The sequence below is a fragment of the Chrysochloris asiatica genome, unplaced genomic scaffold (assembly GCF_000296735.1).
Source record: "Chrysochloris asiatica unplaced genomic scaffold, ChrAsi1.0 scaffold00041, whole genome shotgun sequence".
Taxonomy (NCBI): Eukaryota; Metazoa; Chordata; class Mammalia; order Afrosoricida; family Chrysochloridae; genus Chrysochloris; species Chrysochloris asiatica.
The window spans coordinates 16,832,706-16,846,774 of NW_006408559.1; the positions used below are offsets into that span (position 1 = coordinate 16,832,706).

At 44.8% G+C, this 14,069-nt stretch overlaps 1 protein-coding gene across 1 annotated transcript in view; it reads left to right on the forward strand.

Annotated features, from left to right (window-relative positions):
- Window positions 1-6,037: 6,037 nt before the first annotated feature.
- The window catches only part of ARHGEF5 (Rho guanine nucleotide exchange factor (GEF) 5), a 47,777-nt gene continuing 39,745 nt past the window's right edge, over window positions 6,038-14,069 (forward strand). Inside the window, exons 1-2 of the mRNA XM_006861286.1 lie at window positions 6,038-6,065; window positions 6,443-6,632. Coding sequence (XP_006861348.1) covers window positions 6,038-6,065; window positions 6,443-6,632 — 218 coding nt within the window. The remainder of the gene's footprint in view (window positions 6,066-6,442; window positions 6,633-14,069) is intronic.

Genomic DNA, 14,069 nt, shown 5'->3' on the forward strand with positions numbered 1-14,069 from the left:
TTTTTTTTTTTTTTTATGTACACATACAAAACAGAAAATACATATTTGTTTAAACATCCAAAGGGCACACTTTGCAAGCCAGCCTCCTGCCCACAGGCACACAGCCTTTCTCAGCCCATCGGCCTAGAGTCCTCAGGTGCTCTGTCTCTCTATGCCATCACCTCTGCCACTATCTGCATTTTTGGTTAGGATCCCACGCTCCAACACTCCACCCATGCTGTTCCCTCGTACTGCTCCTAGGGTAGTCTGTTCCTGAAATGTAAGATTAACTACTCCCCCCTTTTAGTTACAGACCTTCTATATTTACAGTTGTGACAATCACAATTAGTCCTGATAACAATTACACACAATTGAATCACAAAATCCCATCCCTCCCCCCCATCCTCTTTCACCAGACCCATCTGGAAAAGAAGAAAACTATTCAGTGAGGCTTCTACCTTCCCTCATTCTAAAACTAAGCACATTCATGAAAACGTGTAAGCAAACCACTTCATGCCCTTATAGCCTGCCTCACACCCCACCCCACCCCCGTTTTTGATAGCCAGTGTCTTAACTTGCCCATGCCTGTCAACCCATTTTACTGAGGAAGGAAGCATGATCCTTGATATCAAGAGTCCTTCCCTCTGGAACATTATTTTTTGCTGATGCCTTCAGTGCAGCTTGAAATTCTTCTTTCAATACCTTCAGTGTTTGATCACATGATACTTCATGAAACAGCTCATTGTCTATCAGTTCTTTTTGGTACAGTGACTTTGTCTATTTCTTCCATCATCTTTTGATGCTCCTTGCATCAAAAATATTGTTAAGTGTTTGCCCATAGAATCTTTCAATATTGCCACCCAAGTCTCGAATTTTTCCTTCAGTTTTTTTCTGCTTCCTCACTTTCTTCCTTTTTGGTTTTCTAATTCAGGTCTTTGCACATTTCTTTATAATACTTTAGTTTGTCTTCTCAGCTGCCCTTTGAAATATTCTGTTCATCTCCTTTAATTCACCATTTCTTCTTGTTGCTTTAGCTTCTCTATATTCAAGAGCAAGTTTCAGGGTCTCTTCTGAAATCCACTTGGGTCTTTGCTTTCTTTTCTGTCTTTATAATGGCCTTTTGCTTTCTTCATGGATGATGTTCTTGAGGTGATCCTACAATCCCTCTGGTCTTTGGTCATTAGTGTTCCATTTGTCAAGTCTGTTCTGGAGATGGTCCCTAAATTTAGGTGAGATATACTGAAGGTCGTATTCGGGCTCTCATGGACTTGTTTTAATTTTCTTCACCTTCAACCTGAACTTGCATATAAGTGATTGGTGGTGTATCCCAAAGTCTGCCCATGGCCTAGTTTTGGTTGATGATATTGAGCATCTCCATCAGCTCCTCCCATAGATGTAGTCAATTTGATTCCTGTGTATTCCTTCTGGAATCACAATTTATGGTGTTGAAAAAAGGGTATTTTCAATAAGATGTAATTGGTCTTACAAAATTCCATCATGCGATCTCCAGCATCATTTCTATCAACAAGGCCATATTTTCCAACTATCAATCCTTCCCCTTTGTTTCCAACTTGTATATTCCAATCACCAGTAATGATCAATGTTTCTTGGTTGCAAGGTATGAAACTCAGACTGAAGAAGTTGGCTTTAGTGATTGATGCATAACGTTGAATAATAGTTGCACTAACTGGTGTTCCATGTTTGTTGTTGTTGTTAAGTGTGCCGTTGAGTCAGTTCTGACCCATATCAACCTTGTATGGGGTTTCCAATTAGAAGGTGGTGAGCTTGATCCATTGACCTTGCAGTTCAAACTGATTCTGCAGTCCAGAATTCAGCGCCACACCAGGACCCCATGTAGGCATATAAATATTATCCTATAAAAGACAGTATTCAGTTTCAGGATAGCTCTTGAAATGCTCATTTTGTTTGTTTGTTTGTTTGATAATGCGAATTGAGTGAAGGTTTACAGACAGGATCATCAGCTTTACATTCAACTAATCACACACTTTGTTTCATCTCAATGATTACACTCCCCTCCCTGCAACCACAGACATCCTACTTCCTTCCTCTGCTTCCTGTTTCCATTCCACCCACCTTCCCCCTTCCCAACATAGTCCTTAGGAAAATGTTGCCATTTTGATTTTGAATGACTGACCTTTCTATAGTGAGCATACTTCATTCATGTTGTTGGGCCTCCCCCTACAAAGCTATCTACTGTTTGACTGAAAATTGGGGGTACAAGGGTGAGTTCCTTTCCAAACCTAAAGTGTGCTCTTCTTGACGGTGAATGCCACACCATTCTAAACTTAAAATGAGCCCTTACGAAACCTGTCTCTTTCATTCACTGCCTTTAAGATTCCAGGGAAACTGCTGCTCTTCTGCCTGATATTCACTCAAGAAAAACAATTGAATAGATTCTTCAGCGATTGCATTTCTGAAGATACAATCAGTCAGGTCTTGAGGGTTTCTCCCATATTTACTGGCTGCTGTTTTACACACTATGTCTCAAGAAAACTTAGGAGGTGAATATCCATTAAATGTTGACTTTTATCTGTGACACTTTCAAATGAACTCTACAATCAAATTCTAGCATTACTTTGCTCTGTTATTATTGTTAAGTGCCATTGAGTCAGTTCTGACTCATAGTAACCCTGTATAGGGTTTCCAGGGAGCAGCTGGTAGGTTTGAATGGCCAACCTTATGATTCACAGTCCAGTGCTGGGCCTATAGCTACAGGGCCACACCAGGAATGTTCTAGTAGTACTTTGCTCTAGTAAGTAATTAAGGCACGGGTATATCACATGTCCGGTGCTAGCAGGAATGTCGGCACATTCATTTCAATGAATACTCACTATGTTGTCTTTATGCTGCGGTCTTGGTGTTATTTATGCATCGTTGTATTGTGCTTGTATAATACACACTGTCAAAATAAAAGTTTTTTATGGTTTAAATTAGCAAAATGTAGATAATTCTGAATTACAAATATTGTGATTTATGATCTTCATTTTTTTTTTTTTAAGAAAGCGATAGCTGCTATTCACCTGCAGCGGGTGGATGTTTTGTAGGATTGTGAATCTTCACATTATCCCAAAGAAACCAGAACTCCATGTTTTGTATGTCAAATCACTGATACTTATCTTTTTAAAATGTCATTTGTGGGCCAGCATTGAACTGGCCAAAGAAGCCCCACTGGAGAGTCTCTGTACTCCGGCCCCCAAAGTGGAGATCAGCTGTGACCCCTGCTGCCAACTCTCACCAGATTCCCAGCCAAAGCCGCTCCATGACTGTGGCTTCAGCTGGCCTTCACAGCTGAGGACAGCAGACCCTCTGAGGGTCCCCCATGGGCCTTCTGAGGCTGCTCAGAGGGGTCCAGCCACTCCTCTGGGACCTGCCTTGGCCAGAAAGTTCTTCTTAAAGCACAGTCCGAGGCCTCCATACCCCACCCCCACCCCCGTGCCCCTCAGGACACAACTTGGTTGCCATGCAACAGTTCTGGCTTCAGTTTGGAGCTCCCAAGGCTCAGGGTCAGGCTCTGTGTCATCTCCTGCTTACCCATATCTGGAGTGAGAGATGAAATGTTCTCAGGATGACTGAGTGTCTGGTTCAGAGTCCAGCTTGTCGTGGGGACCTCTAAAGCGTTTGAATGCACAGAAGCCATGTGGGGAGGCTGGGGTGGGAACCGTGAGTGTGAGCGTGTGCTTGTGTAATGTCTCTGCCCACAGGGGTCTCCTTTCTGCCCCCCACCTCCACCCTGCAGGCAGTTTCCTGTTTTTGTCATTTGTTTACTTTATTCTGTGGTTCCCCAGTTTCCCTCCTAAGAAATAACTACCTTCAGACACGTAAACACACACACTGTGTACATACAGTAGTAGTATTACTACACTTTGCTCTTTTTCCTCCTTTAGTTCTTAACTGCCATTCCTCTCACCAAGTTAGCACATCTACCCTCTAGCCAGTGAATAATTCTCCCTTCCCTCCCACCCCTGTAACCACCACAAAAGGTTTAGTACGGCAAGAAAACCTTTTCTTGACTTTTTATAAACAGTGACGTCATACCATATTTGTCCTTTTGTAATTGACCAATTTCACTCAGCGTCATCTCCTCCGGCTTCATCCATGTTAAGAGGTATTTTGCAGATTCATCACGATTTTTCAACGTTGTATAGTATTCCATTGTATGAGTGTAACAAAGTGTGTTTAACCATTCTTCTGGTGATGGGCATTTAGGCTGTCTCCATGGATTTTACTCTTATGAATAATGCTGCCATGAACACGGTTATCCATTATCTACCCATGCTGTCGCTCTAATTTCTTGAGGACATGTAACAAGCAGAGGAAACTGCTGGGCCACACAGTAATTCTATTTCCAACTTTTTGAGAAAGCGCCATGCCACTTTCCAGGGTGATGGCACCATTTTACAGTTCCACCAACAGTGCAGGAGGGTCCCAGACTCTTTATACCCTTGCCGGCTTTTCTTGTCTTCTGTTTTTTTATGTTTCACTATTAATGCTGGGGTGAGATGATATTGCATTCTTGTTTCAATTTGCATTTTCCTAATGGCCAATGATCATGGGCATTTCTTCATGTTTGTTGGCTGTCTACATGGCTACTTTGGTAAAGTGTCTGTTCATGTCCTCTGCCCATTTATTCAATTGAATTATTTGTCTTCTTGGTCTATAAATTTTAGAGAGGAGTCTCTTGTCTGATCCATCAATGCCAAAAATCATTTACCCAGTCTGTGTGTTCTCTTTTCACTCTTTCGGTGAAGTCTTTTGATGCACACAAGTGTGTACTTTCTTAAGGTCCCAGTTGTCCATTTTGTCTTCTGCTGCTTGTGTGTTTTGTTATGTTTGACAGCGCATTTACGCCATCTATCAGAACCCCTAAAAGTGTCCCTATTTTTCCAATGGTGATCCTTATAGTTCTAGATTGTTTATGTTCTTACACAGTCTTCCTAACATTGGACAACACTGTGAAGTATGATTATTCCTGAACACTTAATTGTGCTCATGAAGAACCTGTACATAGACCAAGAGGCAGTTGTTCAAACAGAACATGGGAACACTGAATGGTTTAAAATTATGAAAAGTGTGTGACAGGGTTGTATTCTTTCACCATACTTACTCAACTTGTATGCTGAGAAATAATCCGAGAAGCTGGATTACCTGAAGAAAAATGTGGCATCAGGATTGGAGGAGGACTCACTAACAATCTGCAATATGCAGATGATACAACCTTGCTTGTTGAAACTGAAGAGGACTTAAAACACTTACTGATGAAGATCAAAGAGCACCGCCTTCGGTATGGATTGCATCTCAATGTCAAGAAAACAACAAGCCTCCACTGGATCATGTAACATCCATATCAATGGAGAAAAGATTGAAGTTGTCTAAGACTTCATTTTGCTCAGATCAGCCATCAACACTCATGGAAGCAGCAGTCAAGAAATCAAATGACATATTGCACAAGACCTTGTTTAAAGTGTTCAAGAATAAAGACGTCAGTTTCAGGCCTAAGGTGCACCTGACCCAAGTCATGGTATTTTCAATAACCTCATATGCATGTGAAAGCTGGACAGTGAATAAGGAAGACCGTAGAAGAATTGATGCTTTTGAGTTATGGTGTTGGAGGAGAATGTTGAAAGTACCATGCGCTGCCAAAAGAACCAACAGATCTGTATTGGACAAAATACAGCCAGAGTGCTTCTTGGAGGTCAGGATGAATAGACTTCATCTCTCACACTTAGGACATATTATCAGGAGGGACCTGTCGCTGAAGAAGGATATCATGTTTGGTAAAGTGGAGGGTCAGAGAAAAAGAGGAAGACCCCCTGCAAGATGGACTGGCAAAGTGGTGGAAGCGATGGGCTCAGGTGTAGCAAAGATTGTGAGGTGGGCCCAGGACTGGGCAGTGTTCTGTTCTGTTATGCATACGTTCACTATGAGTCAGTACCAACTCAGTGGCACTTAATAACAATTTTTAAACATTTATGTGACCTTCTCAGGTGTTATACTTTATTACTGTTATCTTAGTTCTAGTTTTCCAAACTTGCATCCAATGTCTCTGTACAACCAATGTTCCTCAGGTATTGATTATAGAAATGTATTCTCTGCACCAATTGTTGGAGCAGGTTTTCCATTTGCTACTTACAAACTAGACAAAGGTACCTTGGAAGGGGGCTTCCTCCCCTCCCCTGAGAGCGCAGACTCTACACCAGCACCTTTCCCACCCAAGCAGAGATGAGGAACATTTACAACCATACATGCATTGGTGGTCGGAGCCCTAGAGCCCCATCCCTCCAGGCAGGTCCTAATGAGTCCTGTGGGGACCCCTCAGCCCTCTCTGGACCCTGCTCCATGCCCTTGCTCACTGACGCTCCACTGAGCAGCTCCAGCCCTCAGAGTCAGCTAGTTTGGGAACCATGGGGTCTAACTCACTCTCACTCTCTCCCCCTCTCTGCAGTATCCCCAGGGACCGTGGTCACACTGGGAAGCTGGGCATCCAAGGGGGTAGGGAGCATGTTCCATGTCCACAACATCTTCTCCCCAGCAGATGTCCTGAACCATTGGGACTTGGAGACAAGCCACACTGAGAGTCATGATGCCCCTGAAGCCCAGAGTTCAGGAACTGTGGTGGGTGACGTTGCCCTGGGGTAAGCTCTGCAGACGCCCAGCTCACTGACTGTGTGTCCCGCAGACACTCACCCCCTCTGTCCACTGGAGGCTGCCAAGGAACCAGGATGAGCTCATCAGTGAACAAAGCCTCCTCTGCTGACAATGTTGACGCACGTCTCATCAGGAGAAGCAGTGGGCACGCCGGATCCCACCGAGGCTTCCAGAGAAGGCAGGATCCCGTCCTAGTCCCCAGGTGCTTCCAAACATGAGCTCTGCCCAGGTTCCCGCTTCGATACGCGATGAACTGCTCTCCACAAGCGGGAGCATCTGGCCTGGTGTGGACTGTCACTCTGTGACATGCCCTCTTCACTGAAGAAGTGGAAGGAATTTTCCTCCTCTAGACACACATGCTGGTTGCTGTTCTGCTGTGGGGAAGGTCTGAGGGAAGGCCGAAGCTCAATTCGTTGGGCTTACGTGTTATTCACAAATGAAGTAAGTATGTATAGCGTTTTTCATGCCCTTCTTGTGGTTCCCTTGTATGATATGTATGTGAATGACTCTGCACGTGTGGTGTGAGTCTATGTATGTATGTATGTAGTTAGTGTGTGTGAATGTATATGTGATATGTGTCTATGTGTGGCATCTGTGTGTAGTGTTGTATCACTATGTGTGTACAGTGTGTGAGGGGAGTGTATGTGTGACTGTGTGTGGTGTATGTGGATGCTGTGTGTATCTGTGTGAGTGTGTGAGTGAGGGTGTGCATCATTATAGGTGTATAGTATGTCTGGTGTATGTGGGTGGTGTCTGTGTGAGTCAGTATATGTGTGTGTGTGTATTGTGTGTTGTGTGTCAGTGTGCTTTGTGTGTGTGTGATTGTGTGTGTCTCAGTGTGGTGTATATGGGCAAATGTGTGTCAGTATATGTGTGTATTGTTGTCAGTGTGCATGGTGTGTGTGTGTGTCTGTGTGGTGTATGTGTATGGAAAGCGTGTGTAAGTGTGTATCTGTGGGAGTATGTGTGTTAGTGGTGTGTGTGTGTGATTATGTGTGTGTCTCTGTGTGGTGTATGTGGGCAGCATGTGTAAGTGTGTATCTGTGGGAGTATGTGTGTTTGTGGTGTGTGTGAGAGAGTGTGGGTGAAGGACCATCTCTTCAGAGGTTTCTAAACTTGTCACTGCTGAGACCTCTTTACTGACAGCAGGCGGCACCCGCAGTTCAGGAGCCATGCTGGCCGCATTAACCCTGCTACAGCACATTTTCCACAGAAGCACCTAGTTGGCTGTGCTGTGAGAATTAAGACTTTGCTATCTGCTTTCAGCGGATAGAAGCCAATGCGGGGAGACGTTACGGGTCCAGAGACCCAGTGCTCAAAGGCGGCCGTCCACACCGTGCAGACTGGGGTGATGGTATTCGAACATTCCCTATGCATCAGGGATATGTTTAATGCACAGCACAGACACACACACACACACACACATTCCTTGTACTCAACTAGTCCTCGCAGCCACCTCATGAAATAAACATCACAATTTGCCTGTTACAAAGGAGGAAACTGAGGCTGAGAGAGGTGGAAGACACAGACTCATGGTCACTCAGCAGGTAATTACAAGTGTCCCCTGTAGGGGTCACTGGCCTCTTTAATTGCCTTCACCTGAGGCTGGCTCTACAGGCACGGTTTCTTTCTTAGATTGAATCAAAGCTCCTTTATACCAGGGGCTTCCAACCGTTGGTGGAAGGATATGAATTTGAGATCACGGAATGTTTCCACGAGCTTTTTGAAGGTCCTTGTACAGTCAATAAATGCTCAGGGAACACCCACAGGAACCAGGCACTATCGTGGCCTTTTGTCAGTGAGAAGGTCAAGAAGTTATCTTCAATCTCAGGGCATATCTCAAGCACGATTTCTGATTAACTTGATTCAGAAGCACAATTAGAACGCACTGGTGGGCCACCAAGGTGCCAGCAGAGGTCATCCCCGCTTCCCGGGCAAGTGGGTTAGCAGAAGCAGCACTGTGGGCTAATGCGCTGGACTGCAAGTCAGTTTGAACCACAAGGTTGGCGGTTCTCAAGCTCACCAGGTTGAAACCTTGAAAACCCTAGGCGGGGTCAGTATGGGACTTGACGGCGCTTCAGAGCAACAATGCATTATGACCTCACATTTTCCAAAGTTGCTTACTAGATGGTCAACCTAAATGCAGACACCCAATGGGAACAATCCAGACATTGGAACGACTGACAAGTCTCTGGGATGCTAGGGCAGTACATATGGGACAGGCAGGAAAGAGATTTTTGAAGGTGGGAATTCCAGAGGAGAGATAAGGACAATGGGGGATAGGGAGCGAATATGAGAAAAGGGGGGCAGGGAAGGAAAGGCAGGTGCATGCAGCCAAGATATGGTGAGTTACAGCAATGGCAACTCAGGGTCTCAGTGTTCAAGAGAAGAAGGGAGGGTCTAGTGAGAATCCCTGTTACAAGTAAAATACTGCTTCCTACTTGGACGACAAAGGCGCTCTGGTAGCGTAGTGGTTACGAATCGGGCTTCGAAGCTCAGGGTCAGCAGTTCGAAACTACCAGCTGTTCCACGGGAGAAAAATGAGGCTTTCTGCTCCCATAAAGATTTGCAGCCTCAGAAACCCTGTGCAGGGTCGCTATGAGTCGGAACCCACTCCACAGCACACAACAACAACAACAACATGGACGTCAACCACTCACACATCCAGTACTTCAGTGGAACTGAGGATTTGAAAATAGCTCTGGCTTTCAGAATGCTACAATGACTCACACCCCGCTCCCTTCTAGAAAACTTTGTCAGTTTATCAGATCTTAAATGTTACTTTTTGAAATGGAGGCCTCAGTGAGTATAGACAAGTTTGTTCATGTATAAAGAAATGACTTTGGTCTTGGATATTTACTCTGAAACCATAGAGATGCCGGGTGATTCATTAGTCATCAAACAAGCTGGCAACGTCCGAACTGCGCAAACTTGTAGGTCCATATAAAATACATGCTTAATGTTTCAGACAATGTCTGACAGTTACGTTGGGAGCTGGAATACAGTTATTATTTTTACATATGTCTTTCTTTGCCCTTCTCCCAGTTCTTTGGCAAATTTAATCCAGTTGGCTCCACTGGGATGCTTTTACTGTATATAGGATTGAAATAAAATCTGAGGGCGGAAGAGAGAGAAAACAGAAGTGGTTTTTCCATTGTTCAATAGCTCAACATTTGGGAAAGCCTTCCATTGTCATTATTTAACTTTTTGTTTGGTTTGGTTTGGTTACACCTTAGGAGAAATGTCCTTAATTGGATACAATTACAGTACTCACCAACAAAAGTGTTCATTTCCATCCCCTTTTGGGGTGTCTGCACCCCCAACTGTTACTTTGTTATTGTTGTTGTGTGCCATTGAGTCAATTCCAACCCATGATGAGCCCACAAGGCAGGGTAGAACTCTTGGGTTCCCAAGGTGGTCATCTTTATGAAGGGGCTCACTACATCTTCCTCCCGCTGAGGGGCTGGGGTTCAAACCACTGACCTTTTCAGCCATGTGCTTAATCACTGTGCCACCAGGCTCCTAAGACTGTGTGTGTATATATATATACACCCAGTGCTGTTGAGTTGATTCCAACTCATAGTGACCCTACAGAACAGCACAGAACTACCCCCACAGAGTCACCAAGGCTGGCATCCTTACGAACGCCGGCTGCCACATCTTTCTCTCTCTAAGTGGCTAGTGGGTTCAAACTGACAACCTTTCAGCTAGCAGCCAAGTGCTTAACCATCATGCCACCAGGGCTCAGTAAATGTACCAAGGGTCCTTGCTGAGGAATCCTGTGCTTTGTCTGACAATCTCAGTAGTCCCAGCAGTGGGAGAGGGAACCCCACACCATGCTCCCTCCTTGCCCGAGGAACCACTTTCTATCCCCCTGGGGCTACAATGCCCTGCTTGGGTCCTCTTACCATCTCCTGAAGAACATCTGTGATTCTTTCCGAATGAACACATGCTGTTCATATGATGAACACCGGAACCCAACCCTCAGATATCGGGCTTGGATAGAAAGCCCACACATAGATATCAGTAAACTTGCTAAATACACCCTAGGGTGCCAGGCAATGCACAGAAGTCCCCTACTTTATCATCATAACCGGTCCACCACCATGACCAATCCATTTTATAGAAGCAACAATTAAGCAAGTGACAAAGTCATAGCCGGACAAGTCTTCCCTTCTTAGGCAGCCCACACAGTGAAGTATAGTGGTGCTGGGGGGCATTTCATTGAGTTGGTTCCGACTCATAGCGACCCTGTACAGGGTCCCCAAGCCTGTACATCTTTAGAGCAGCAGAAAGCCTCATCTTTCTCCCACAGAGCCACTGGTGGATTTGAACTGCTGACCTTGCACTTAGCAACAGCCCTACGTGTAACCACTATGCTGCTTACAGGGGCTCCATGGAGTACTTTAACCAAATCTTGGATACGGTGGCTCCCCCAGGTGGTCAAACAGTGACTGTTCCTGTCTGCTAACCGAATGGTTCGAGGTTTGACTCCACCCAAAAGTGCTTCAGAAGGGAGGCATGGAGAGAGATCTACCTCAGCAAAGTTATGGGGTCCAGTTCTACCATCCTGTAGTGTCATCAGGAGTGGGGATTAACTCAGAGGCATGTTAACAACAATGATAAGAATTGTTTGCAAGAGAAAGTATAATTGGTGACAGGGGAGACATCCAAAAAGGGTTAAAAATGAGCACATACTAGAGTCTCTGTGTGAATCCAGTCAGAACCAATTCAATGGTAAGCAGCTTACTTCAAAGTCGGCTGTTTGGTGAATGTTCATTTAGCGTGCATCATGATGAGACCAGGAGAACAACAGATTATTTACGGAAGGCTCCTCGCCCTACACAACCAACTTGACAGCACTAAACAACAACTTCTTCTAGAGGGTGACTCCTGTGGGCAAAGTCACAAAGGAGCTTCAGACATCTGTGGGGACACAGACACAAGAGGGTGTACTGCTGAAGACTCGAGAGGTCTGCTTCCCAAAAACCAGAAAGCCCAAATAAAGACACCCCCAGCTTCTCACAGACTGCTCATAAACTCATGTGTGCACCACACAACGTCTTGTAAGTGTTGCCTCTTTCAATCCTCATTGCAGAGAGAGGGACTATGTATGATTCATCTATTTTCTAGATGAAAACTCAGCGGCACAGAGAGATGAAGTGATTCACCTGATGTTTCACAGCTAATAAGTGTCTAGAAACATAGACAACCACATTACCAATCCCATCATCATAACCACTAAACAATAAACAGATATCATGAAGGAGGCGGAAACAAGGAGGCGAGAAGAATTAAATTTACACATGACCATTGGACTTCAGATCGGGAAAGCAAATACCTACATTTGTTTAAATAAATGTTTCAAAGCAGGATGACTTTCTTCCGTTGGCACTATGATTGTAGATGGGCGGGTGGGTGCTGGTGCCTGTGGGAAGCTATGTGGTATTTTAGGGTTGCCCTTCTGAGCTCTGCAAGAAGGTGGGGACAGTTATCAGCAGAGGCTCTGAAAAAGATAAGGATAGGTTTTATGGGCAGCCCGTCCCTTCCCATCTGGAATTGGCACCCGTAGCATCTTTGGCTGTAGGCTGTGCTGGCTGTGGCTCTGAGGGTGGCCTTTCCTTGTTAAGTCCTTGTTAAGTGTGGTTGGGAGTAGACAAACAATGAGAAGAGAGAGGCAACAATTGCTGGGCCTGGGGCTGAGGACCACAGCCACAGGGTCACCATGGTCAACTGACATAGCAGTCTCCAGAGACAATGTTCTGTGTCCTACTTGGCTGAGTAGCAACTGGGACCTTAAAAGCTCACAAGCAGCCATCTGAGGTGCAGCTATGGGTGGTCTCTCCATGTGCGGAGGAAAGATGAGTGATGGAAACTGAAGGCACTTGGAATCAATTCGTCCAGTAGATTCACGGACCACATGATCATCAGTCTCTACAACGCTGAGACAGGAAGACCTAGATGGTGTACGGACACGACTACCAACTGCTCCCAAAGAGATCCTATTAGAAGACCCTGGATAGAGTGGGGGGACAAAACTCAAAATTATAAAAAGGCTGGGCATACTGGTCAGAAAGAGACTGGAGACATCCGAGATGTTGGCCCTCGGCCACCTTTCAGGTCTGGGATGTTACTCATCCTCGTGGCCCAATTTTCAGCCAAGCAGTAGATAGGTAGATAGTGGGGACAATGGAATGGTCAACCATTCAAGATCAAAAGGACAGCATTTGCCTAAGAACAATGTTCAGAAGGGTGGTGGGGGAGAGGGTGGAAGGGATCCCCGGTGTTACACCGATGGACTGCAATCAGGGAGAGGAGACAAAGTGTATGCTGGATTTGTAAAGCATTCAATTCACAATAAAAAGTTTAAAAAAGAACAAAGTTCATGGGAGGCATTTTAAAAAGAAAAGAAAAAAAGATGAGAGGGGAGTTAGACCATGGTTAAGCAGGACTTCAGGCATCCCATTTGGTTTGCTTCTTGTCAAACTTTGAATAGTATTGTCTCCATTTGATCTGCCTCTTTTAACCTGTGTCTCTTTTTTAATATCTTGTACTTTTGGTAAAACTATACACAGAAATATCCACTCCCGCTCAACAATTTCTACACATAATGTTCTGGTTCCGGTAGTGACGCTGTGTGGAAACGTTCATCACTTGCTTTCTCATTGTCAGACTCCCCACTCCCCGTCTGTGCTGTGTGGTGGCTGCTGACCTTTGGTCTCATCCAGATGACTTGTGAAGGAGCTCTGCACTGCAGGGTGACATCCTTTACTTAGCAACTTAGCTAAGAGGTGACTGGAGGGGATAGTTTCACTTCAAGACTTGGAAAATAAAGAGTATCTCAGAATAATAGCCTCAGGGATTCCTCCAGTTTCAATATCCAAAAAGGAGCATTCTTGAGACAGAACAATTTGGTCTGGGTGCTCATCTGACTCCACTGTGTGACCTCTGAGTAGTTGCTTAACCCCTCTGGGCTTCACTTTCCTCATCCACAGAAGGAAAAGTTGTACTGGACAATCTTGTTCACATTCCTTCTTGTTCTATAACTCTGTGCTTCTCTGTCCATTTCCTTGTATTTCATTGGAATCGAGATTTTCACCTTTCCAAGAAAGGGAGAATAAATTCCATGGAAAGAAAATGAAACCGCCTTTTCTGAAGACAATTGAGTATCTTGAGCTTTAAACCTGGCAAGGGAGTGTGGTAACTTCAGAAGACAAACACTGGACTGCAAACCACAAGGTCAGCAGTTCAAGCTCACCAGTCACTCTGTGGGAGGAAGATGAGACTTTCTGCTCCCACAAATAAAATCCTATACAGGGGCGCTATGAGTAAGTACCTAATCCACGGCAATCAACAACAAACCTAGCAAGACTCAGACAAACCTTTAAACTAATGACTGAGTTGAACATTTTGGTGCTCTGGGA